Source organism: Caloenas nicobarica, chromosome 37, assembly GCF_036013445.1.
Source record: "Caloenas nicobarica isolate bCalNic1 chromosome 37, bCalNic1.hap1, whole genome shotgun sequence".
Lineage (NCBI taxonomy): Eukaryota > Metazoa > Chordata > Aves > Columbiformes > Columbidae > Caloenas > Caloenas nicobarica.
The window spans coordinates 92,915-118,903 of NC_088281.1; the positions used below are offsets into that span (position 1 = coordinate 92,915).

At 66.4% G+C, this 25,989-nt stretch overlaps 4 protein-coding genes across 6 annotated transcripts; 2 read left to right on the forward strand and 2 right to left on the reverse strand.

Moving 5' to 3' along the window:
* The first annotated feature begins 18 nt into the window (after nt 1-18).
* On the forward strand, nt 19-4,198 carry B9D2 (B9 domain containing 2). Its single transcript, XM_065655076.1, has 3 exons — nt 19-638; nt 1,414-1,539; nt 3,247-4,198. Exons 1-3 carry the CDS (start codon nt 101-103, stop codon nt 3,558-3,560), a joined length of 978 nt encoding a protein of 325 aa, XP_065511148.1. The 5' UTR covers nt 19-100; the 3' UTR covers nt 3,561-4,198.
* Nucleotides 4,199-4,854: 656 nt separating this feature from the next.
* On the forward strand, nt 4,855-10,067 carry TGFB1 (transforming growth factor beta 1). 3 transcript variants are annotated; one of them, XM_065655146.1, is made up of 7 exons: nt 4,855-5,669; nt 6,494-6,666; nt 7,409-7,526; nt 7,609-7,686; nt 8,422-8,572; nt 9,007-9,160; nt 9,825-10,067. In XM_065655146.1, exons 1-7 carry the CDS (start codon nt 5,360-5,362, stop codon nt 9,981-9,983), a joined length of 1,143 nt encoding a protein of 380 aa, XP_065511218.1. In that variant the 5' UTR covers nt 4,855-5,359; the 3' UTR covers nt 9,984-10,067. The 3 variants fall into 3 exon arrangements, with proteins under 3 accessions (XP_065511218.1, XP_065511219.1, XP_065511220.1); XM_065655147.1 differs by having other exon boundaries at nt 7,442-7,526; XM_065655148.1 differs by lacking the exon at nt 7,609-7,686.
* Nucleotides 10,068-10,522: 455 nt separating this feature from the next.
* On the reverse strand, nt 10,523-13,046 carry CCDC97 (coiled-coil domain containing 97). Its single transcript, XM_065655236.1, has 4 exons — nt 12,803-13,046; nt 12,026-12,205; nt 10,928-11,036; nt 10,523-10,838 (listed from the first exon to the last, which is right to left on the reverse strand). The coding sequence occupies exons 1-4, from the start codon at nt 12,939-12,941 to the stop codon at nt 10,730-10,732; spliced, it is 537 nt and encodes a 178-aa protein (XP_065511308.1). The 5' UTR covers nt 12,942-13,046; the 3' UTR covers nt 10,523-10,729.
* A 209-nt stretch (nt 13,047-13,255) lies between these two features.
* Nucleotides 13,256-25,313, reverse strand: HNRNPUL1 (heterogeneous nuclear ribonucleoprotein U like 1). Its single transcript, XM_065655082.1, has 15 exons — nt 25,145-25,313; nt 24,055-24,165; nt 23,525-23,966; nt 23,371-23,444; nt 23,137-23,276; nt 22,002-22,101; nt 21,416-21,528; nt 20,691-20,957; nt 19,232-19,354; nt 18,315-18,443; nt 16,655-16,823; nt 15,511-15,777; nt 14,787-14,959; nt 14,608-14,709; nt 13,256-13,798 (listed from the first exon to the last, which is right to left on the reverse strand). Exons 1-15 carry the CDS (start codon nt 25,290-25,292, stop codon nt 13,256-13,258), a joined length of 2,901 nt encoding a protein of 966 aa, XP_065511154.1. The 5' UTR covers nt 25,293-25,313.
* Nucleotides 25,314-25,989: the final 676 nt, after the last annotated feature.

A 25,989-nucleotide genomic window follows, 5' to 3' on the forward strand; every position in this document is an offset into this window, starting at 1 on the left:
GTCCATCCAGCGCCACGCGGGACCCTCCACAGGGCGGGGGACGCGGGTGGGGACACGGGTGGGGACGCGTGTCCTGCCACCCCGCGTTGGGACACCCAAGATGGCGGCGCCGCCAGGCCGCCTCGGGTTGCGCCACACCGTGACCTTCCCAAGGTGGCGGGCCGGAAGTTGCCGTACACGCCTGTACACCCAAGGTGGCGTCGTCGTGCGCCACGTGGTGACCTCCCCAGCATGGCGGGGCACAAGTTACCGCGAGACTACGAGATGGCGCCACGCTGTGACCGTCCCGATATGGCGGCTCACACGCGTGTCACGCCGGGGTACACTCAAGATGGCCGCCTGCGCACCCACAAACGCCTGCGCCGGCAGGGGGCGGGGCTCTCGGCGCCGCAACCAATGGGGCGGCAGCATTGGGAGGAAGCGCGCGTTGCCGCGGCAACCGGCGCCGGAAGTGCGGGGGCCTGCGGCGCCGAGCGGCGGGGGTGCGCGAATTGGGGTGAAATCGGGGCCGCGGGGGTTGTACCCCGCCCCGTGCCCCGCCGGCCGCGTCATGGCCGAGCTTCACCTCATCGGGCAGATCGTGGGCGGCAGCGGCTTCGGGCAGCGGCGGCTGTTCTGCACCTGGGGGCTGCACGCGGGTGAGGGGACACGGGGGGATGCGGGGACACGGGGGGACGTGGAGGGACGTGGGGACAGGGGGGACATGGGGACACGCGGGGGGACACGGGAGGAACATGGGGACACGGGGGGATGTGGGGGGACACGGGAGGACGCAGGGACACGGGGAGACATGGGGGGGACACAGGGACACGGGGGGACGTGGGGACAGGGGCATGTGGGAGCGACATAGAGACACGGGGAGACAGGGGGACACGGGAGGACGCGGGGACATGGGAGGATGCGGGGACAGGGGGATATGGGGGACACGGGGGGATGTGGGGACAGGGGGGGACGTGGGGACAGGGGGGACATGGGGACACACGGGGGGACACGGGAGGAACATGGGGACACGGGGGGACATGGGGACAGGGGGATGTGGGAGGGACATAGGGACACGAGGGGACATGGGGACGCGGGGGGGACATGGGGACACGGGAGGGACACAGGAGGACATGGGGGGACATGGGGACACAGGTGGACGTGGGGGACAATGGGGGACGTGGGGACACGGGAAGGACACGGGAGAGGACACAGCGGGCAGACACGGGGGTGACCGGGGTTGGACGCAGGGGACCAGGGTGACCGGGGGTGACCGGGGTTGGATGCAGGGGACCGGGGTGACCGGGGTTGGACGCAGGGGACCAGGGTGACCGGGGGTGACCGGGGTTGGACGCAGGGGGACGGGGTGACCGGGGGTGACCGGGGTTGGACACAGGGGACCGGGGTGACCGGGCCCCTGCCCCGTGTCCCCAGGGGGTGCCTGGAAGCTGCTGTCGGGGCCGCGCTCGGGGCAGACGCAGGTGGACGAGCCCCAGGCCGGGGACGTGGCCTTTTGGTGTCACCCGCTCGACGTGCACTTCGCCACCAAGGGCCTGCAAGGTACCGGACCTGCCGTGTCCCTGTCCCCGTGTCGCTCACCCCTGTCCCTGTGTCCCCCTGTGTCCCCATGTCCCTGTCCCCGTGTCCCTGACCCCTGTCCCTGTGTCCCCCTGTGTCCACGTGTCCCTGTCCCCGTGTCCCTGACCCCTGCCCCTGTGTCCGCCTGTGTCCACGTGTCCCTGTCCCCATGTCCCTGACCCGTGTCCCCGCGTCCCCCAGGGTGGCCGCAGCTGCATGTCCAGTTGTGGCACCAGGACGGCTTTGGCCGCGTTTCGGTGCTGGGTTACGGGTTCTGTGTCCCTGTCACCCCCGCATGTCCCCGACCCCCATGCGTGCCTGTGTTCCTGTGTCCCTGTCCCCATGTCCCTGACGCCTGTGTCCTCCTGTGTCCCCATGTCGGTGTCCCTGTGTCCCCCTGTGTCCCTGTCCCCATGTCCCTGAGCCCCGTGTCCCCCTGTGTCCCCGTGTGTCCCCGTGTCCCCGTGTCCCTGTCCTCATGTCCCTGACCCCCATGTCCCCATGTCCTCCGGTGTCCCTGTGCCCATGTCCCTGAGCCCCGTGTCCCCCTGTGTCCCCGTGTCCCCCTGTGTCTCCGTGTCCCTGTTCTCATGTCCCTGACCCCCATGTCCCCCTGTGTCCCTGTGTCCCTGTCCCCATGTCCCTCACCCTGTGTCCCTGTCCCCATGTCCTTGTGTCCCTGACCCCCATGTCCCCATGTCCTCCCGTGTCCCTGTTCCCATGTCCCTGACCCCCATGTCCCCCTGTGTCTCCGTGTCCATGTCTCTGTGTCCCTGACCCCCAATATCCCCATGTCCTCCTGTGTCCCTGTGCCCATGTCCCTGACCCCCGTGTCCCCATGTCCTCCCGTGTCCCTGTTCCCATGTCCCTGACCCCCATGTCCCCCTGTGTCCCTGTGTCCCCCTGTGTCTCCGTGTCCCTGTTCCCATGTCCCTGACCCCTGTGTCCCCATGCCCTTCCGTGTCCCTGTCCTCATGTCCCTGACCCCCATGTCCCCATGTCCTCCTGTGTCCCTGTGCCCATGTCCCTGACCCCCGTGTCCGCATGTCCTCCCGTGTCCCTGTTCCCATGTCCCTGTCCTCCTGTGTCCCTGTGTCCCCCTGTGTCTCCGTGTCCCTGTTCCCATGTCCCTGACCCCTGTGTCCCCATGCCCTCCCGTGTCCCTGTCCTCATGTCCCTGACCCCCATGTCCCCATGTCCTCCCGTGTCCCTGTTCCCATGTCCCTGACCCCCATGTCCCCCTGTGTCTCTGTGTCCATGTCTCTGTGTCCCTGACCCCCAATATCCCCATGTCCTCCTGTGTCCCTGTGCCCATGTCCCTGACCCCTGTGTCCCCATGTCCCCCTGTGTCCCTGTGTCCCCCTGTGTCTCCGTGTCCCTGTCCCCATGTCCCTGACCCCCATGTCCCCCTGTGTCCCCATGTCCATGTCCCCATGTCCCTGATCCACATGTCCCCATGTCCTCCCATGTCCCTGTTCCCGTGTCCCTGACCCCCATGTCTCCCTGTGTCCCCGTGTCCCCCTGTGTCTCCGTGTCCCTGTTCCCATGTCCCTGACCCCCATGTCCCCCTGTGTCCCTGTGTCCCCCTGTGTCTCCGTGTCCCTGTCCTCATGTCCCTGACCCCCGTGTCCCCATGTCCTCCCGTGTCCCTGTGCCCATGTCCCTGACCCGTGTCCCCGTGTCCCCCAGGGTGGCCGCAGCTGCACGTCCAGGTGTGGCACCAGGACGGCTTTGGCCGCGTTTCGGTGCTGGGTTACGGGTTCTGCCACGTCCCGGCCGCCCCCGGCTGCCACGCGCTGTCCTGCGTCACCTGGCGCCCCCGGGGGACCTGGCGGGAGCGGCTGCGCCAGCGCCTGCTGGGGGGGGGTCCCCAACTGCGCGTCCCCCCCGAGGCCGCCGGCGCCAGCGAGCGGTTCCGGCTCCGCACCGAGGCCGCCGGCACCGTGCACCTGCAGCTGGGGGTCCTGCTGCGGCACTTCGGGCGCTTCGGCGTGGAGTGCTGAGGGACACAGGGCGCCGGGACCCCCGGGGTGGGACATGACAGGGGACCCCAGGACGGGACGCCGGGGACCCCCAGGGTGGGACACCTGAGACCCCCAGGGCGGGACACTGGGGACCCCTGGGTCTGGGGGGACCCCTGGGGACAGGACAGTGGGACCCCCCAGGATGGGACACTTGGGACCCCCAGGATGGGACACTTCGGACCCCCAGGACACGACACCGGGGTCCCCTGGGGATGGGACACCTGGGACCCCCAGGGTGGGACACCTGAGACCCCCAGGATGGGACACTGGGGACCCCTGGGTCTGGGGGGACCCCTGGGGACAGGACAGTGGGACCCCCCAGGGTGGGACACCTGAGACCCCCAGGGTGGGACACTTGGGACCCCCAGGACACGACACCGGGGTCCCCCTGACGTTGTCCTGTTCACCGTGTCCCCCTGTCCCATCCCTCCCGTGGCTGGGGGGGTCACTGCGGGGTCCCCCTTGTGCCCCCCATAAAGCTCTTTGTACACCAGCTTTGGTTCCCCCATCGCTTGGGGGTGTCACCCGTGTCCCCCCTGCCACCGGGGGGGTCCCGGGGGTGGCAGGAGCCCCCGCGCCCTCGGGGGGGTGAGGAAACGTCCCAGACGTCTGGGCCTGGGCGGGGGGGGGGGCGGGGAGTGGCCCGGACGCCTGGGTCCCTCTGCGGGGGGGTCCCTCTAGGGGAGTCCCGGACGCCTGGGTCCCTCTGGGTGGGGGGGGCCCGGACGCCTGGGTCCCTCCGGGGGTCCCGCCCCGGCCGTGACTCAGTTTCCCCCCGGGCCCCGCCGAGCGGAAGGGGGGGCGGCCCCGTCCCCCCCCCGCGGCGTTTCCTGGGTGGGGCCGCCCCGTTCCGGCCGCACGACGCGGGGACCGGGACGGACACACGGACACACGGACACACGGACACACGGACCGCGGGACGGCCACGGCGACAGGAGCGGGGGGGGGGCCCGTGTTTTGGGGGGGTGTCCCCGTTGGGGGCCGGTGTCCCGCTCCGGGGGGGGGGGGCATCCCCGTTTTAGGGGGTGTCTCCGTTTTTTTGGGGGGGGGATCCCGGTTTTGGGGGGGTCCGGTTTGAGCGGGTACCCCCGGTTTGGGGGAGTATCCCGCTTTTTAGGGGGTTGTCTCGGTTCGGGGGGGTCCCGGTTTAGGGGAGTTATCGCGGTTTGGGGGGGTTATCGCGGTTTGGGGGGGTTATCCCGGTTTAGGGGCGTTATCCCGGTTGGGGGGGTCATCCCGGTTGGGGGGGTTATCCCGGTTTGGGGGGGTTGTCTCGGTTTTGGGGGTGCCCGTTTGGGGCAGGAATCCCCTTTTTTGGGGGGAGTGTCCCCGTTTTGGGAGTTCTCTCGGTTTGGGGGGGCTTATCTCGGTTTTTAGGGGGTTCATCTCGATCTTTAGGGGGTTCTCTCCGTTTGAGGGCTGTCCCGGTTTCGGGTATCCCTGTTTTGGGGGAGCACCCCGGTTTGGGGCCGGTGACCCCCTTGGTGGGGGTGAGCTCGGTTTTTAGGGGGGTTAATCTCCATTTCTAGGGGGTTATCTCGGTTTGGGGGGGTTCTCCCAGTTTGGGGTGTTATCCCAGTTTTGGGGGAGTTAACCCAGTTTTGGGGTGTTCTCCCAGTTTGGGGTGTTCTCCCAGTTTTGGGGGAGTTAACCCAGTTTTGGGGGGTTATCCCGGTTTTGGGGTGTGTATCCCCATTCGGGGGGGTCATCCCAGTTCGAGGGGCCGTACCCCGGTCGGGGGGTGCCCCCCGTTTCGGGGGCGCCCCGCTTCGGGGGCGATGCGGCTGCTGGTGCTGCTGGGCGCGCTGGGCGCCGCGGGCGCGTTCTCCACGTGCCGCTCGCTGGACCTGGAGGCCGCGCGGCGCAAACGCATCGAGGCCGTTCGGGGCCAGATCCTGAGCAAACTGCGGCTGCCGGGCCCCCCCGCCGCCGACGGGCCCCCCCGGCCGCTGCCCGAGGACGTGCGGGCGCTTTACAACAGCACCCGCGAGCGGCTGCAGCAGCGCGAGCGGCTCCGGACCCCCCCCGACCCCGACGACTATTACGCCAAAGAGCTGCACCGGTTCGACATGGAGCCCCCCGGGGACGGTGAGTCATGGGGGAGCCGCGGTGCTGCTGGGGGGCGGTGGTAGTGGGGCTCGGACGCCTGGGTCCCGTATGTCCCGAACGCCTGGGTCCCCCCTTGGGTCGGACGCCTGGGTCCCCCCTTGGCCCGGACGCCTGGGTCTCTTATGTCCCGAACGCCTGGGTCCCCCCTTGGCCCGGACGCCTGGGTCCCCTGTGGCCTGGACGCCTGGGTCCCCCCTTGGCCCGGACGCCTGGGTCCCCTGTGGCCTGGACGCCTGGGTCCCCCCTTGGCCCGGACGCCTGGGTCCCCCCTTGTCCCTGATGCCTGGGCCCCTTTTGTCCCGGACGCCTGGGTTCCTTATACCCTGGACACTTGGGTCCCTTATATCCCAGACACCTGGGTCCCCTATGGCCCGGACGCCTGGGTTCCCCCCTGGCCCCCCCCGGCCGCGGCAGCACCGGGGGCCGTGCCGGACGTTGTGGTTTGCTGAGTAATTCTGGGCTCTGAAGGAGCTTTGTTGAGCTGGGGGATGGGGGATCGTGGGGACGCCTGGGTCCCCTGGCTGGGGAGGGGGAGCCGCGCCACCCCCCAAAATCAGGGTGTCCACACCGCCCCCCAAAATCAGGGTCCTGGCTGTGCACACAGGGTGGTTAGGGGGGTGCGAAGCGCAGTGACCGTCATTCCGCTCCAGAGTGAACGTTGTCCCGCAGGCCCCCTGGCGCGCTGGGGAGGGTCCCAAAGCCGTCATTCCGCTCCAGAGTGAACGTTGTCCCGCAGGCCCTCTGGTGCGCTGGGGAGGGTCCCAAAGCCGTCATTCCGCTCCAGAGTGAACGTTGTCCCGCAGGCCCCCTGGCGCGCTGGCGCCCCACGGCCCGCAGCGTGTTCTTCGTGTTCAACGCGTCGCGCGTGCGGGCGCAGGTCGGGCACCGCGCGCTGCTGCACCGGGCGGAGCTGCGGATGCTGCGGCAGCGCGGCGGCCCCGACGGGCCCCTGGAGCAGCGGCTGGAGCTCTACCAGGTGTGACGGGCGCGCGGGGGCGGGACACGGGGGGGACACGGGACACGGAGGAGACAGGACATGTGTGGGGACATGGGACACGGCGGGGGACACAGGACACGGGCGGGACGGGACACGCGCAGGGACACGGGGGGGACACGGGGCACAGGGGATGGGACACACGTGGGGACACGGGGCACGGGGGGGACACGGGGCACAGGGGATGGGACACACGTGGGGACACGGGGCACGGGGGGGACACGGGGCACAGGGGATGGGACACACGTGGGGACACGGGGCACGGGGGGGCACACGGGGCACGGGGGGGACGGGACACGCGTGGGGACACAGGGCACGTGGGGATGGGATGCGTTTGGGGACTGGGGACACGTGGGGACAGGGACACATGTGGGGACACAGGACACGTGGGGATGGGGTACAAGTGTGGGGACACGGGACACGTGTGGGGACACAGGGCACAGGGGGACGGGACACGTGTGGGGACACGGGACACGTGTGGGGACACGGGACGCACACGGGGACGGTGCCTTTAGGGACCCCCCGGATCACATCCTGGGGACATGGGGAGATTTTGGGGACCCCCTGGTGACATCCTGGTGTTCGGGTGGTTTTAGGGACCCCCCCGATCACATCCTGGGGACATGGGGGGGTTTGGGGGCCCCCTGGTCCCGTTCTGGACTCTGGGCGGGTTTCGGGGTCCCCGGTGACACTGGTGACGGGGGTTTTGGGGACACGTCCGCAGGGCTTCGGCAACTCCTCGTGGCGATACCTGCAGGGCCGCGCGGTGCAGGTGACGGCGGAGGACGAGTGGCTGTGGTTCGACGTCACCGACACGGTGCAGCAGTGGCTCAGCGACACCGGTGAGCGCTGTCACCCCGTTGTCACCGCGTCGTCACCCCCCTGGCCCCGGGGACACCCCCAAACCGCCCTGTCCCCCCCCAGAGCCCCTCGGCGTCTTCAAGCTGAGCGTCCACTGTCCCTGCGACGAGGGACCCGACGACATGCGCGTCACCATCGAAGGTACCGCGGGGGGTCCCCAAAGTGTCACCGCGGTGTCCCCGCGGTTTGAGCAGCAGAGGGGGGACCTCCAGAGCAGGGGGCTTGGGGGCGTCCCCAATGTCCCCAGGGTACGAGCGGCAGCGGGGTGACCCGTAGAGCACGCGGGTGTCCTGGGGTGTCCCCGTGTCCCCAGTGTGTCCCTGATGTCCCCAGTGTGTCGCCAATGTCCCCAGGGTTCGAGTGGCAGCGCGGGGACCTGCAGAGCATGGGGGTGTCCCCAATGTCCCCAGTGTGTCCCCATTGTCGCCAATGTCCCCAGGGTTCAAGCGGCAGCGGGGTGACCTGCAGAGCATGGGGGTGTCCCCCATGTCCCCAGTGTGTCCCCAATGTGTCCCCAATGTCCCCAGGGTTCGAGCGGCAGCGGGGTGACCTGCAGAGCATGGGGGTGTCCCCCGTGTCCCCAGTGTGTCCCCAATGTGTCCCCAATGTCCCCAGGGTTCGAGCGGCAGCGGGGTGACCTGCAGAGCATGGGGGTGTCCCCCATGTCCCCAGTGTGTCCCCAGTGTGTCCCCAATGTCCCCAGGGTTCGAGCGGCAGCGGGGTGACCTGCAGAGCATGGGGGTGTCCCCCGTGTCCCCAGTGTGTCCCCAGTGTGTCCCCAATGTCCCCAGGGTTCGAGCGGCAGCGCGGGGACCCGCAGAGCATGGGGGTGTCCCCCGTGTCCCCAGTGTGTCCCCATGTCCCCAATGTCCCCAGGGTTCGAGCGGCAGCGGGGTGACCTGCAGAGCATCGCGCGGAAGCTTCGCCGCGTCCCCCACGTCCTGGCCATGGCGCTGCCGCCCGAACGCGCCAACCAGCTGCACAGCGACCGGCGCCGCCGCGCGCTCGACTCCGACTTCTGCTTTGGGTGAGGGGACCCCGACACCGGGGGGGACCCCGAAACCGGGGGGGACCCCTACAGACCCGGGGGGGGGCCCGCAAACCCAGGGGGGACACCCCAAAGTGGGACGGACCAACCGGCTGCACAGCGCCCGGTGCTGCTGAGTGCTTGATGCCGCTGCTGCTTCGGGTATGGGGGGGAACCCCAATACCGGGGGGGACCCCAAAACCGGGGGGGGACACCGCCAAAAGTGTGGGGGGAACCCACAGACCTGGGGGGACCCACAAACCTGGGGGGACCCCAAAAAAAAAAGGGGGGAGCCCGGCACCAAGGAGCGCAGCTGCTGCGTGCGGCCCCCGTACATCGGTCCTGGGGGAGTTTGGGATCCCCCTGTTCCCCCAGGGGTTTTGGGGTCCCCCCCGGATTTCGGGGCTCCCCGTGACCCCCCCGCGCCCCCCCAGCTCCGAGGAGCGCAGCTGCTGCGTGCGGCCCCTGTACATCGACTTCCGGCGGGACCTGCACTGGAAGTGGATCCACGAGCCCCGCGGGTACATGGCCAACGTGTGTCTGGGCCCGTGTCCCTTCCTCTGGAGCTCCGACACCCAGCACAGCAAGGTGGGGGGGCCCGAATCCGGGGGGCCGGGGGGGGACATGGGGACATGAGGGGCTCATGGGGACATTGAGGGGACAATGTGGGGGGGGTCACGGGGACATGGGAGTGACATGGGGGGTCATTGAGGGGACAATGGGGGGGGGCATGGGGACATTGGGGGTCATGGGGACATTGAGGGGACAAGGGGGGGGTCATGGGGACATTGGGGCTCACATGGGGACATTGAGGGGACAATGGGGGGGGGTCATGGGGACATTGGGGGTCATGGGGACATGGGAGTGACATGGAGGGGACATGGGAGGGACATGGGGACAACGGGGGGACATGGGGAGGTCATGGGGACATTGAGGGGACAATGTGGGGGGTCATGGGGACATTGAGGGGACATTGGGGAGGTCATGGGGACATTGGGGGTCATGGGGACATGGGAGTGACATGGAGGGGACAATGGGGGGACATGGGGGGTCATGGGGACATGGGGGGTTTGCGGGGGGGGTCACGGGGTTTTGGGGCTGGGGGGCCAATATGTGTCGGACCGTACGCAGATATGGGGGGGGTGTTTTCAGTGCAGGTCCCAGAGCCCCCCCAGACCGGGGACCCCCCACGGGGGTGTCCCCAGAGGGTCCCTGACGTGCGGGTGTCTGGTTTTTCTCCTGGGGGGGTCAGGTCCTGGCCCTGTACAACCAGCACAACCCGGGGGGGTCGGCCGCCCCCTGCTGCGTCCCGCAGGCGCTCGACCCCCTCCCCATCGTTTACTACGTCGGGCGCCGCGCGCGCGTCGAGCAGCTCTCGGACATGGTGGTTCGGGCCTGCAAGTGCAGCTGACCCCCCCGGACCCCCCCCGGACCCCCCCGGGTACCCGGAAACCCGCCCCCCCGCCCCCGAGGAAAAAAAAAAAAAATTATTTAATTTGGAGCTGGTTCTGGTTTCGTGGGGCTGTGGGTGGGGGTGGTTCTGCTTTTTGGGGGGGGTTAAAAAGGGGGGGGGAGAAATAGAAAGAGGAAGTGGGAGGGAAAAAAGGGGGGGGGATAAAAGGTGGGGGGGGGAATACAAGGGGGGGTGGGGGAAGAAAAGGGGGGTGGGATAAAAGGGGGGGAGGGGAGAAAAAGGGGGGGTGGGGGAAAAAAGGGGTGGGGGGAAATACAAGGGGGGGGTGGGGGAGAGAAAAGGTGTTGAGGGAATAAAAAATGGGGGGGTCAGAGAAAAAAAAGGGGGGGGCGTGGGTAAAAGAAAAGGGGATGGGAATATAAAGCGGGGGGGGAGGGAAGGGGGGGGTAAAAAATAAATGGGGGGGAAACAAAAAAGGGGGGACACCCCTGAGCGCCTCCTGTGCCCCCCCCGGTCAGAAAGGCCCCAAGACGGGATCAAAATACAAAACATTGTTTGGGGGGGAGGGGGGAGGAAATGGGCCCCCCCCGGGTCGGGGGGGGTGACTCATGGTGACAAACACCAGGTGACATTGCCCCCCCCGCCCCCGTCCCTGGGAAAGCCCCCCCGTGACCCCCCCCGGCCCCACAGCAGCCAATGGGGGGGTTGATGGGGGGCGGTTGGGTTTGGCCGCGGGGGGGGCACTAATCGAGCTGGGGGGCGGCGCTGGGCTCCTCCTCATCGAAGTAGCGCTCCTCGGCGTCGCGGGACACGATGTCCAGGTTGTCCATGTCGGGGTTCTCGTCCACCTGGCTGGGGGGGCACGGGGGGGCCGGCGGTTTGGGGGGTCAGGGGGTATTTGGGGGGGGCAGGGGGGTATTTTGGGGCGGGGGGGGGGTCACCTGTAGTCGAAATCGCTGTCCTCCCCGTCCAGGAAGCGCTGGTACATGCGGGTGATGAACTCCTGGCGCAGCATCAGCCGCTCGCCCGCGGGGGGGTCCCCGTCTTCATCTGGGGGGGCACGGAGGGGTTACCCCCCCCGCAAAGATGAGGCCCCCCCCCACAACGATGAGGACCCCCCCCCAGTTATTGGGGACCCCTCCCGGTTAGTGGGGACCCCCCTGGTTAGTGGGGACCCCTCCCAGTTATTGGGGACACCCCCGGATTATTGGAGACCCCCCCCCTGCTTATTGTGGACCCTCCCATTTTTTGGGCCCCCCCCCGGTAATTGGGACCCTTCTGGATTACTGGGCCCCCTCTGGATTATTGTGGACCCCCCCCCCCCCGGTTTTTGGGGGCCCTTCCTGGTTACTGAGGACCCCCCCCTGTTTTTTGGGGCTCCTCCTGGTCACTGGGGACCCCCCTGAATCATTGGGGACCCCTGGGATTTTGGGGCCCCCCCCCCCAGTCTTTGGGACCCCCTTGTTTTTTGGGGCCCCCCCCCAGTCATTGGGACACCCCTATTTTTTGGAGCCCCCCGTCATTGCGACCCCCCCCCCCCACCCCTGCATTTTTTGGGCCCTCCCCGAGTCATTGGGACCCCCCCCCCCCCCTCGTCTTTTGGGCAACCCCCCCCCACCCCAGTCATTGTGAACCTCCCTGTTTTTTGGGACCCCCCCCTGGTTTTTGGGGACCCCCCCTGGTTTTGGGACCTCCCCTGGTCATTGGGACCCCCCCTGTTTTTTTGAGGCCCCCCCGGTCATTGCGACCCCCCCCCCCCATTTTTTGCCACCCCCCCCCGCCCCGTCATTGTGAACCTCCCTGATTTTTGGGACCCCCCCCCTGTTTTTTGGGGCCCCCCAGTCATTTGGACCCCCCTGTTTTTTGGGCCCCCCCGGTCATTTGGACCCCCCTGTTTTTTGGGGCCCCCCCGGTCATTTGGACCCCTTTGTTTTTTGGGACCCCTCTGTTTTTTGCCCCCCCCATTTTTTAGGGCCCCCGGTCATTGCAAACCCCCCCGTTTTTTGGGCCCCCCCCCCCCGTTTTCTGGGCCCCCCCACCTGAGCTGTCGTCCTCCTGCGGCGGCTCCCGGTCCAGCGAGCGCAGCAGCAGCTGCGCCAGCGAGGGGGGGTCCGGGGGGGGCTCCGGGGGGTCCCCCCCCCGCCGGAAGCGCCCGATGTAGCGCTGGTAGAGCCGGGGGGCGCGCGCCCGCATCTCCCGCTCGCTGAAGTACCGGCCCTCTGGGGGGGCGGGGGGGTCTGAGCCCCGAAAGGAAAGGGGGGCCCCCCCCAGGGGAAAAACGGGACCCCAAAAAACCCGGGGGGGGGGGGGGCAAAGACAGAGGAGAATTGGGGAGGGGGGGCTCGGAACCCCACAGGACACGGGGGAACCCAAAAACTCGTGGGGAAAAAAAGGGGGGGGGCCCAAAGTCAAAGGGGACCCCAAAAACTCAGGGGGGGGGTCACTGGGGTATTGCCCCCCCCCAAGATATCAGGGACCCCCCCCCCCGGGACATCAGGACCCGCCAGGATATCGGGGACCCCCCAGGGATGTCAGGGACCCCCCCAGGGATATTGGGGACCCCACCACGATATCGGGGACCCCCCCAGGACAGTGGGGGGAACCCCCCCCCGGGATATTTGGGCCCCCCCCCGGACATGGGGCTCCCTCAGGATATCAGGACCCCCCCAAAATATAGGCCCCCCCCACCCGGAATATGTGGGACCCCCCCAGGATATTTGGGCGCCCCCCGGGATATCAGCCCCCCCAGGGAAATTGGGGACCCCCCCAGGATATCGGGGCCCCCCCCGGATACCGGCCCCCCGCTCCGGCCCCACCTCGGACCAGCCGCCTCAGGGCCGCGAACCGGCGGTTCCGCAGGCGGGTGCGGGCGGGGGCGCGGCGGGGGCGCCCCCGGGGGCCCATCGCGGGGTCCCCCCCGCCCCGGGGGCCCATCGCGGGGTCCCCCCCGTCCATGGGGACCCCCCCGGGACCCCCGAACCCGCCCCGCGGGCCCACCCGGCGCCTTTTGACCGCGACACCCACGGCGCCTCCCGCCGCCGCGCCACTTCCGGTGGCGGGAAACGCCGCGCCGGAGCTTCCGGTGCGCGGTGGTTCCGGCCCCCCCCCCCCCCCCCCCCGGGGTCAAAGGTCACACCCCAAACCCGCCCCCAAAAAACCCCAAATCCACCCCAAAAAAAACCCCAAACGAGCTGAGAAACTGAGACGGGCCGGGGCTACCGCCGCTTTGGGGCGGTTTCCTGGTTTTTTTTAAATTATTTTTATTTTTTTTACTTCCTCCCCTGAGGGGAATAAAAACCAGAGGCCGAAACCCCCGAAAATCCCCAAAACGGGAACAAAATAAAAAGCGGAATCGCCGTAAAACGCGTTTCCCGGCCGGGGGGGGCACGAGGGGCCCCCCAAAGGGGCCCCCGGGGGAGGGGCCGGTTTGGGGGCCCAGAGCCCAAAAAACGGGGAAAAACGGGCAAAAAAATCAGGAAAACGGACCCAAAACGGGGGGTGGGGAGGAATGGTCCAAAAAGGGAAAAATGGCCCAAAAACAGGAGGGGGGGGACACACAGTGGGGGGGGGGACACACGGGGGGGGGCACGAATGGGGGGTCTGACCATCCAGGGCTTTTTTTTGAGGTTAAAAACCGGGGTTTTTTTGAACAGACGCAGAGAAATGAAACAAAGAAAGGTGGGTTTTGGGGGGGGGTCACTGGGCGCTCGCCCCCCCTGGGCCCCCCCGTACCCCCCGTAGTCGTAGGTGCCGTAGTACGGGGGGGGCCACGGGCCCTGCTGCTGGTAGAACTGGTTCCAGTGCGGGGGGTACTGGGGAGGGGGGGGCGGTCAGGGCCCGCGTCCCCCAAAAATAAAGGGGGGGGCCCCGAAACCCCCTTTTTCTTCCCCAAAATCCTCCTCCCCCCCCGCTAAAAAAAATCAAAGTTTCTGCCCCCAAATCCAGCCCCGCCCGCCCAGAAATGGGGTGACCCCCCCCAAACCATGGGGTGACCCCCCCCACCATGGGGTGACCCCCAAACCCCCAGTGACCCCCCCCAAACCATGGGGCAACCCCCCCCCAAACCCCAGGTGACCCTCAAACCCAAGGTGACCCCCCCAAACCATGGGGTGACCCCCCCAAACCATGGGGTGACCCCCAAACCCCGGGTGACCCCCAAACCATGGGGCGACCCCCCCAAACCATGGGGCGACCCCCCCCCAAACCCCAGGTGACCCCCAAACCCTAGGTGACCCCCCCCAAACCATGGGGCAACCCCCCCCAAACCCCAGGTGACCCCCAAACCCTAGGTGACCCCCCAAACCATGGGACGACCCCCCCCAAACCCCAGGTGACCCCCAAACCCCAGGTGACCCCCAAACCATGGGGTGACCCCCCCAAACCATGGGGCGACCCCCAAACCCCAGGTGACCCCCCCAAACCCCAGAGTATCCCCCCAAAATATGGGGCACCCCCTAAACTCTAAGTTACCCCCCCCCAAAATGGGGTGTCCCCCCCAAACCCCAGAGTGGCCCCCAAAACCAAGGCGGTGCCCCCCCCAAACCCCCAGTTATCCCCCCCCCCAGACCACGGGGTGACCCCCAAACCCTCGTGACCCCCTCCCACATGGGGCGCCCCCAACCTGTGTGTACTGGCTGTAGCTCTGCCCGCTTGGGGGGGGCGGGTACCCCGAGTACCCCCCGTACCCCCCCCCGTAGTAACCGCTGTAACCTTGGCTGTAACCCTGGGGGGGCACGAAATAACAGTGGGGGGGGGAGCGGGGGGGACACCCCAACAAGGGCGCTGGGGGGCGGGGGGTACCTGCTGCGCTTGGCTGTAGCTCGGGGGGGTCGCGGTGCTGGGGGGGGGGTTCGGGGGGCTCTTGTAGGCGCTGGTGCCGTGGGGGGGGCTGCGGTTGTAGCTCCGGGCGGGGGGGGTGGTGTCGTGGGGGGGGGCGCCCCAGCGGGTGGGGGGGAAACCCCCCCGCGGGTAACCTGGGGGGCAGAGGGGGGAGAAAATTAGGGGGGGGGAATGGGGGAAAATTACGGGGGGGAATAAATGGGGAGAAAATTATGGGGGGGGAAGTTATACAGGGGAATTATGAGGGGGAAAAAATGGGGGGGGAGGGAAATGGGGGGGGAGGGAAATGGGGGGGAGGGAAATGGGGGGGGGAATGGGGGGGAAGTTATACGGGGGAATTATTGGGGGGGGGAAAAATGGGGGGAAATAATGGGGGGAAAATAAGGGGGGGCAATTATGGGGGGGGAAAATAAGGGGGGGCAATTATGGGGGGGAAAATAAGGGGGGGCAATTATGGGGGGATAAATGGGGAGAAAATTATGGAAGTTGAAATTATAGGGGGGAAATAAGGGGGGGAAATGAAAAGTGGGGCAAATTATTGGGGGGAACAAAGGGGGAAAATGAGTGGGGAAATTGGGGGAAATGGGGGGGAATTGGGGCAAACGAAAAGGGAGGGACTCCTGGGGGTCCCCAAGCGGGGGTCACCCCAAAGCGGCTGCGACGGGGGGCCCGGGGGGGCCGTTACCGGTGCCGTGGTTCTGGAAGGCGCCGCGGCTCTGGTAGGAGGGGTTGGGGGGGGCGCGGGGGCGCTGGAACCCCCCGCGGGCGCGGAACCCCCCGGGGGGGCGGGGGCCGCCCCCCCCCGGCCCCTCCAGGCGTTTCTCGGGGGGCGGGGCGGCGCTGCGCCCCTCCTCGTTGTAGCGGCGGATGAGCACGGCCGCCTCCTCGCGCTGCAGCTCCACGAACTGCACGGCGTCCAGGAACTCGCCGGCCTCGGGCAGCGTGAAGTTGGCTGCGGAAACACGCCAACGGCAGCAGGGGGGGGGGGAATAATAAAAACTTTGAAAATTCGCAAATTAAAAATTTTAAATTTGAAAATTTGAAATTTGAGAAATCAAAAATTCAAAAAATTTCAAATTGAAATTCGACAATTCGAAAAGGTGAAATTGTAACACTTGAAAATTTGATATTTTGAAATGTTAAAATTTAAGAATTTGAATTTTTTAGATCTGGAAACTGATATTTTAAAATTTGGTATTTTAAAATTTTGCAATTAAAGTTTTTACATTTGACATTTTACTCCTTTCAACTTTTTTAAACTTAAGTTTTCAAGTGCCAAGTTTTTAAAATTTTAACTTTCTAAAATTTCAAGTTAGTAAATATTAAAGTTTTTGAATCAAGTTTTTAGGATTTTAAAATTTTTACATTTTTAAATTTCAAGCTTTTAACATTTTCACTTAAAAACGTCAAGTTTTTAAATCTTAACTTCTTTGAATTCCCAAGTCTCTTAAATTTCAACTTTTCTTTGAATTTCCAAGTTTTTAAATCTTAACTTCTTTGAATTCCCAAGTCTCTTAAATTTCAAGTTCTTTGAATTTCCAAGTTATTAAATCGTAACTTCTTTGAATTTTCAAACATCAAATTTAAAAAACACCCCCAAACACCTTTCCCTCTGAGACAGAAATTTCGCCCCCAAATCCCATCCCCTTCCACCAAGAATTAGGAGTTTCACTGTAAACCCTCACCCCTTGTCCTCCCAAAACCGGCTTTTTCCCCAAAAACTCCCACTCCTTTTGTCCAAAAAACGGGAGTTTCACCCCAAAACCTCACCGCACACCTTCCGCAGAGTCCCGATTTTCCCGAAATCGCGCGGTTTGTCCCCGGCTCACCCTTCATCTCCTGCAGCGCGTGGTCGGGCACGTCCTTGCCCTCGCGCTGGGTGCGCTGCGCCGTGCGCTGCCGCAGGTCGGCGTCGCTGGGGCACAGAACCACGGCCTCGCGGCGGAACCCGGCGAACGGGCGCAGCTTCCGGCGCCGCGCCGACCCGTACACGTTGGTCTGGGGAGAAAACGGGCGAAACCGGTTAAAAACGGGGGAAAATCGGGGGAAAACGGGGGGAAAACGGGGGGAAAACCGGGCAAAAATCAGTTAAAAATCAGGCAAAAATCAGTTAAAAGTTGGGCAAAAAACGGGCAAAAACCGGGCAAAAACTGGGAAAAAACTGGGAAAAAAACGGGCAAACAGAACCCAGCGAACGGGCACAGCTTCCGGCGCCGCGCCGACCCGTACACGTTGGTCTGGGGAGAAAACGGGCGAAATCGGTTAAAAACGGGGGAAAATCGGGGGAAAATCGGGGGAAAAACCGGGCAAAAATCAGTTAAAAATCAGGTGAAAATCAGTTAAAAGTTGGGCAAAAACCCGGCAAAAACCGGGCAAAAATTGGGAAAAAACTGGGAAAAAACCGGGCAAACAGAACTCAGCAAACGGGCACAGCTTCCAGCGCCGCGCCGACCCGTACACGTTGGTCTGGGGAGAAAACGGGCGAAATCGGTTAAAAACGGGGGAAAATCGGGGGAAAATCGGGGGAAAAACCGGGCAAAAATCAGTTAAAAATCAGGCGAAAATCAGTTAAAAGTTGGGCAAAAAACAGGCAAAAACTGGGCAAAAACCGGGCAAAAACTGGGAAAAAACCGGGCAAACAGAACTCAGCAAACGGGCACAGCTTCCAGCGCCACGCCGACCCGTACACGTTGGTCTGGGGAGAAAACGGGCGAAATCGGGCAAAAATCAGTTAAAAATCGGGCAAAACCCAGTTAAAAATTGGGCAAAACCCAGTTAAAAATCAGGCAAAAATCAGGCAAAAATCAGTTAAAAATTGGGCAAATACCAGGCAAAAACTGGGAAAAAAACAGGAAAAAAACGGGCAAACAGAACCCAGCGAACGGGCGCAGCTTCCGGCGCCGCGCCGACCCGTACACGTTGGTCTGGGGAGAAAATGGGCGAAATCGGTTAAAAATGGGGGAAAAACGGGAGAAAAACGGGAAAATCGGGGGGAAATCAGGAGAAAATCGGGGGAAAAACAGGCGAACGGAACCCAGCGAACGGGCGCAGCTTCCAGCGCTGTGCCGATCCGTACACGTTGGTCTGGGGAGAAAATGGGCAAAATCGGTGAAAAATGGGGGAAAACGGGGGAAAACGGGGGAGAAACCGGGGGAGAAACCGGGGGAAAATCAAGGGAAAATCGGGCAAACGGAACCCGGCAAACGGGCGCAGCTTCCAGCGCTGCGCCGACCTGTACACGTCGGTCTGGGGAGAAAACGGGCAAAATCGGTTAAAAATGGGAAAAAACTGGGGGAGAAGCTGGGGGAGAAACTGGGGGAAAAACTGGGGGAAAAACTGGGGGAAAAACTGGGGGAAAAACTGGGGGAAAAACTGGGGGAAAACGGGGAAACGGAAGCCAGTGAACAGGCGCAGGACACCCTGCGGACGCTTTTGGGGCCATGGGGACAGCTCGGGGACGCCGTGGGGACAGCTCTGTGGCCCCGTCACCTGGTCCAGGATGTAGTTGCGGCGTTTCCGCGCGGCGATCTGGATGAGGCGGTTCAGGCACTGCGTGGCCTGCTGGATCAGCACGTCCCAGCGCCCCGCGTAGTTGCGCTGCCGCCGCAGCCCCATCACCTGCGCACAGCCCGGCGTCACCGCGGGGACACCGCGGGGACACCCCGGGGACAGCGGGGACGCCGCGGGGACACCCCGGGGACACCCCAGGGACAGTGGGGACACCGCGGGGACACCGCGGGGACAGTGGGGACACCCCGGGGACACCCCGGGGACACCCCAGGGACACCCCGGAGACAGTGGGGACACCCCGGGGACACCGCAGGGACAGTGGGGACAGCCCAGGGACAGTGGGGACACCCCAGGGACACCGCAGAGACAGTGGGGACAGCCCAGGGACACCGCAGGGACACCCCAGGGACAGTGGGGACGCCCCAGGAACACTGCAGGGACACCCCGGGGACAGTGGGGACACCCCAGGGACAGCAGGGACACCCCGGGGACAGTGAGGACACCCCAGGGACACCCCGGGGACAGTGGGGACACCCCAGGGACAGCGAGGACACCCCAGGGACACCCCGGGGACAGCGGGGACGCCCCAGGGACACTGCGGGGACAGTGAGGACACCCCAGGGACACCCCGGGGACAGCGGGGACGCCCCAGGGACACTGCGGGGACACTGCGGGGACAGTGAGGACACCCCAGGGACACCCCGGGGACAGCGGGGACGCCCCGGGGACACCCCAGGGACACTGTGGGGACACCGCGGGGACAGTGGGGACACCCCGGGGACAGCAGGGACACCCCGGGGACACGCCGGGGACGCCCCAGGGACACTGCGGGGACACTCCGGGGACAGCGGGGACACCCCGGGGACAGCGAGGACACGGCAGGGACGCCCCCTCACCCGCATCTTGTCCATGATGGCGTTGGTGCCCAGCACGTTGTATTTCTTGCCGGGGTTGGCGGCCGCGTGTTTCAGCGCCCACGTCGTCTTCCCCGCCGCCGGCAAACCCACCATCATCAGGATCTGGGGACGAGAACGTGTCAGCGGTGTCACCACCGGGTCACCGGTGTCACCAACAGCCCCCATGTCACCACCCCACGCCCATGTCGCTGTCCCCAACACAGGTTTCAGCCACCGCGTTGTCCCCCCCCCCGCCGGCAAACCCACCAGCGTTGGGATCTGGGGACAAGAACGTGTCACCGGTGTCTCCACCCTGTCCCCATCCCCACGCCCCTGTCCCCTCCCTGTGTCCTCGTTCCCACCCATCCTGGTGTCCCCTCTGTCACTGTCCCTGTGTCCCCTGCATCCCCATCACCTCCCTGTCCCCACGTCCCTGTCCCCCACCTCGTACTCGGCCTTGCTCTTGGGCCCCAGCGTCCCGTGTCCCCGTCCCCATGTCCTCATGTCCCTGTCCCCATGTCCCCAGCGTCCCCATGTCCCTGTCCCCCACCTTGCACTCGGCCTTGCTCTTGGGCCCCAGTGTCCCGTGTCCCCAGTGTCCCCGTGGCCCTGTCCCCATGTCCCCATGTCCCTGTCCCCATGTCCCCAGAGTCCCCATGTCCCTGTCCCCGTGTCCCTGCCCCCCACCTCGCACTCGGCCTTGCTCTTGGGCCCCAGCGTCCCATGTCCCCGTGTCCCCAGTGTCCCCGTGGCCCTGTCCCCATGTCCTCATGTCCCTGTCCCCATGTCCCCAGTGTCTCCATGTCCCTGTCCCCCTGTCCCCATGTCCCCAGTGTCCCCATGTCCCTGTCCCCGTGTCCCCATGTCTCTGTCCCCATGTCCCCAGTGTCCCCATGTCCCTGTCCCCGTGTCCCCATGTCCCTGTCCCCGTGTCCCCAGTGTCCCCATGTCCCCAGTGTCCCCATGTCCCTGTCCCCGTGTCCCTGTCCCCCACCTCGCACTCGGCCTTGCTCTTGGGCCCCAGTGTCCCGTGTCCCCAGTGTCCCCGTGGCCCTGTCCCCATGTCCTCATGTCCCTGTCCCCATGTCCCCAGTGTCCCCATGTCCCTGTCGCCCTGTCCCCATGTCCCCAGTGTCCCCATGTCCCTGTCCCCGTGTCCCCATGTCTCTGTCCCCATGTCCCCAGTGTCCCCATGTCCCTGTCCCCGTGTCCCTGTCCCCCACCTCGCACTCGGCCTTGCTCTTGGGCCCCAGCGTCCCATGTCCCCGTGTCCCCAGTGTCCCCGTGGCCCTGTCCCCATGTCCTCATGTCCCTGTCCCCATGTCCCCAGTGTCCCCATGTCCCTGTCCCCGTGTCCCCATGTCTCTGTCCCCATGTCCCTGTCCCCGTGTCCCCATGTCCCCAGTGTCCCCATGTCCCCATTGTCCCCATGTCCCTGTCCCCGTGTCCCTGTCCCCACCTCGCACTCGGCCTTGCTCTTGGGCCCCAGCGTCCCCCGCACGCGCTGGGCCAGGGGCAGGTGCTGCAGGAAGGTGAAGCCAGGGGGGACGGTGACAAAGGGGACGTCCCTCTGCCCGAAGTTGAACTCCACGGCGCAGTTCTTGACCAGCACGTGGGGGAACAGCGCGCGGCCCCCCAGGTCCTCGCGGCGCAGCCGGAACGCGGGGCCCAGCCAGCGCCCGTTCTTCAGGAACGACAGCTCCACCGTGTCCCCCGCCTCGAAATCCTGCGGGGACAGGGACGTTGGGGACACTGGGGACACTGGGAGAGGATGGGGACACTGGGAGAGGATGGGGACACTGGGGGGAATGGGGACACTGGGGACACTGGCCCAGCCAGCACCCGTTCTTCAGGAACGACAGCTCCACCGTGTCCCCCGCCTCGAAATCCTGCGGGGACAGGGACGTTGGGGACACTGGGAGAGGATGGGGACACTGGGGGGAATGGGGACACTGGGGACACCGGAGACACTGGCCCAGCCAGCGCCGGTTCTTCAGGAACAACAGCTCTACAGTGTCACCGGCCTCGAAATCCTGCGGGGACAGGGACACTGGGGACACTGGGAGAGGATGGGGACACTGGGGACATTGGGGACACTGTGGGGAATTTGGGGAATGGGGACAGGAAGGGGCTGGGGCCGTGGGGACAAGGAGGGGACAGGGACCCGGGGACGCGGGGACAGACCAGCAGGCAGGCGATGACGTCGTTCTCGGCGAAGGGCTCCCCATAGTTCTCGAATTTACAGTCGGTGGATTTCTTGGCAGTGCCGCCGTAGCCGTAGGAGAAGGGCTCCTCCCCTGGGGACAGCCACCAACATGTCCCCAAACCCCCGGGGACACCCCCAGGGCCCCCAAACCCCCGGGGAGGGACACACACACAACCCCCAATGTCCCCAAGTGCCCAGGGAGGGGACAGACCCCCGCAATGTCCCCAAGTCCCCAGGCAAGTGACAGCCCCCACAATGTCCCCAAATGTCCCTTACCCAGCTGGGCGCTGCAGGAGTCCAGGGACCAGCCCCTGCAATGTCCCCGATGTCCCTGATGTCCCCAGTGTCCCTGATGTCCCCATTGTCCCTTACCGAGCTGGGTGCTTGAGGAGTCCAGGGACCAGCCCCCGCAATGTCCCCAGTGTCCCCAATGTCCCTGATGTCCCTGATGTCCCCAATGTCCTTTACCGAGCTGGGTACTGCAGGAGTCCAGGGACCAGCCCCCGCAATGTCCCCAATGCCCCCAGTGTCCCCAATGTCCCTGATGTCCCCAGTGTCCCTTACCGAGCTGGGTGCTGCAGGAGTCCAGTGACCACCCCACTCGCACCACGTGGGGATCGGGCTCCGTGGGGGGCAGGTGCTTGACAGGAATTTCCTCGTTAACCTGCACAGATAACGAGTTGGGGACAAGGGTGGGGCTTGGGGACAGGGACACCAAGGTGGGGACAGCATCCTGGGCTTGGGGACAGGGACACCAGGTGGACACAGCATCCTGGGCTTGGGGACAGCATCACCAGGCTTGGGGACAGCATCCTGGGCTTGGGGACAGTGTCGGAACATTGAGGATGGTGTCACCGGGTTGGTGACAGCATCAGGACATCAGGGACGGCACCGGGATGTTGGGCACAGCACCAGGACATTGGGGATGGTGTCACAACTTTGGGGACAGCGCCAGGACGTTGGGGACAGTGCCAAAACGTTGGGGACAGCGCCAGGATGTCGGGGACAGTGCTGGAAGGTTGGGGATGGTGTCAGGACATTGGGGACAGCGTTGGGACGTTGGGGACGGCGTTGGGACGTTGGGGACGGCATCACCGGGTCGGGGACAGCACCAGGACGTTGGGGACGGTGTCAGAACTTTTGGGATGGTGTCAGAACTTTGGGAACAGCGCCAGGACGTCGGGGACGGCGCCGGGACGTCGGGGACTGTGTCACTGGGTTGGGGACGGCACCAGAACTTTGGGGACGGTGTCAAAACTTTGCGGACAGCACCGAGACGTCAGGGACAGCACCGGGACGTCAGGGACGGTGTCAGAACTTTTGGGATTGTGTCAGAACATTGGGGACAGCACCGGGACGTCGGGGACGGTGTCACTGGGTCGGGGACGGCGCCAGAACTTTGGGGACGGTGTCAGAACTTTGGGGACAGCACCAAGACGTCGGGGACAGCGCCGGGACGTCAGGGACAGCGCCGGGACGTCAGGGACGGTGTCAGAACATCGGGGACAGCGCCGGGACATCGGGGACAGTGTCAGAACTTTCGGACTGGTGTCAGAACATTGGGGACAGCGCCAGGACGTCGGGGACGGTGCCAGAACCTTGGGGACGGCGCCGGGACGTCGGGGACGGTGTCACTGGGTCGGGGACGGCGCCAGAACCTTGGGGACGGTGCCGGGACGCCGGGGCCGGTGCCACGCACCTTGAGCTCGTAGCAGACGCGTCCCTGGCGCGCGCCGTAGGTGGCCCTGGCGCCCGCCCACAGGTAGGCGAAGCCCTCGATGGTCAGCGGGTACCCGCTGTACCGGTCCCGCGCCACCTTGAAGTGCAGGTCGCAGTTATCTGCAGACAGACCCCCCCGAAACCCCGGGATTTCAGCCTGGAACGCGCCCCCGGAGCGCCCCCCCGGCCCCCCCCGCGCCGCGGGGACGCTCACACGTGTCGATGGCCACCAGCGTGTCGTCAAACTCGTCCTCCTCGTCCTCGGCCGGCGGCTGCGGCGAGCGGCCCCTGGGGGGGGCACACACAGCGGGGGGGTCGGCGGGTTGGGGGGTGACACGGGGTGGGGGGGGGGCGGGGGGGTCGCCCACCTCTTGTCCTCGCGGTGCTCATAGAAGCCCCTCCCCCGCGGCTCCTCGAAGGGCCGTTTGCGCTGGGGGGGGTGCGGGGGGGGGGCCCGCGAAGGCTCCGGCGCCGCGAAGCCCCCCCCCGGGGGGGGGTTGTAGGTGGGGGGGGGCGCGGGGTAGGCGGGGGGGGGGTTGTAGGTCGGGGGGGGGGTGCTGTAGGTGGGGGGAGGGGTGTTGTAGGCGGGGGGAGGGGTGCTGTAGGTGGGGGGGGTGCCGTAGGTGGGGGGGGGGACGCTGAACCCCCCCGGCGGGGCGGGAAACGCCACGGGGGGGGGCGGGGGGGGGTAACCGGCGTTAAAGGTCGGGGGCGGGGGGATGTTATAAGGGGGGGCGGCGTAATTGGGGGGGGGGACGGTGTAGGGGGGGGCGGGGGGGTCGTCGGGTTTCGGCTCCGGGAGCTTCATCTCTGCGGGAGGAAGAGGATGAGGGTGAGGGGGGAGGGGACACGGTTTCGGGGTCACCGCGGTGCCACCGGGACCCCCCCCCAGCCCTACCGGGGTGTTCGTGATCCGGGGGGCGCCGCTCGTGGGAGGATTCGGCGTCGGGGGGGGGCCCGGGGGGGTTGTAGGGCTGGTGGGTCTGGGGGTCGCTGGTGTCAGCGGCGTCTGCGGAACGGGGGGGAAAAGCGAGAAATTGGGTCAAGAAACCCACGTCAATGCAGAGGGGGACATATCAATGGGGGGGGCACATTAATGGGGGTCCCACGTCAATGGGGGGGAACATCAACGGGGGGAGTCCACAGCAAGGGGGGCCCCACATCAATGCAGGGAGGACACATTAATGGGGGCCCCACATCAATGGGGGGGCACATCAATAGGGGGGTCCACAGTAATGGGGGGGGCACATTAATGGGCGTCCCACATCAAGGAAGGGGGCCACATCAACGGGGGGGCCCACAGCAATGGGGGGGGGACTCCACATCAATTGGGGGGGCCCTGCTCGGCCCCAGCAGCTGCTCCGGGGGGTGCCCGGGGTATGGGGGGGGAACTGGGGGGCAAACGGGGACCCTAAAGGGACCGGGAACCCCGGGGGGGGGGACACTGAGAGAACTGGGGGGGGCGGAATGGGGGACCCAGGGGGATCGGAGGGACACGGGGACCCTCAGGAAAGGTTGGACATGGGGGGAAAGGGGGCACAGGGACCCTCATAGAATGGGGGGGGCACAGGGACCCTGAGTGGAATGGAGACCGGGGGGCGCAGGGACTGGGGGACACAGGGACCCTGAGGGAAATGGGGACCGGGGGGCACAGGGACCCTGAGGGAAACGGGCGCCGGGGGGCACAGGGACCGGCGGGCACAGGGACCCTGAGGGAAACGGGGACCTGAGGGAAGTGGGGACCGGCGGGCACAGGGACCCTGAGGGAAACGGGCGCCGGGGGGCACAGGGACCCTGAGGGGCACAGGCACCGGCGGGCACAGGGACCCTGAGGGAAACGGGCACCCGGGCGGACCGGAGCCCCCAGCGAAGGGGCCGAACCCCCGGAGCAGCCCCGGCCCGGCGCCCCCGCAGCGGCAGCAGCAGCCCCGGCCCGGCCCGGCCCGGCCCGTCCCCCCGCGCGGGGCCCCGGGCGCCGCTTCCCTTACAGTGTCCGTCAGGGGCCGCGTCCCGCCGGGCCTCGCCCAGCGCCGCCTGCAGCCGCTCGGCCAGCTCGGCCTTCAGGCCGCGGGTGTCCAGGCCGCGCCGGCCCAGCTCGTCGCGCAGCTCGTTGACCCGCAGGCGCCGAACGTCCATGGCGGCTCCGCGCCCGCCCGGCGGGCCCGGCTCAAAATGGCCGCCACCGCCCTCCTCCCCTCCCCGGCCCGCGCCGCGCTGCAACGCGCGCCGCCATTGGCCGGCCGCCGCGCCGGCGCCTGTAACGCGCCTCCTCATTGGGCCGCGCGCCGGCCCCGCCCCGCCCGCGCAGGCCCCGCCTCTCCCGCCCGGCTCCCGCTCGGTCCCGCTTTGTAACGCTGGCGCTCATTGGGTGAGGGCCGGAGTGACGCTGCAAGGCGGCTTCTCACTGGCGGGACGGGGATTTGTCGCCTCCCTCGGCGCCGCGGGGGCCAGCCGTCTTGATTGACACCGGAAGAGGGCGGGCGCAGGCGGCCTTCCAGCCAATAGCGATGAGCGCGGTGCCGCGCCCTTCCTGCACTTCCATTGGCTGCTTCCCTGCCTGTCAGGGCGAGGGCGGGCCCTCGGGGAAGGTACTCACTTCCCACTGGCTGCTTTCTCACGGAGGGCGGGGCGAGCTTAGCGCGGCTCTCATTGGCCACGCGGGGGGCGGGCCTGGGGCCGCGCCGCCACCGCCATTGGCGGAAACCCGGTGGCGCCCGCGCGTGCTACCGCCCCCCGCGCTGCCTAGCAACAAGAGCCGGCCTCCTATTGGTTGGCCGGCGGACAGCGCCGCGCTCCCATTGGCCGAACCCCGAACCCCGTGTCCCCCCAAAAA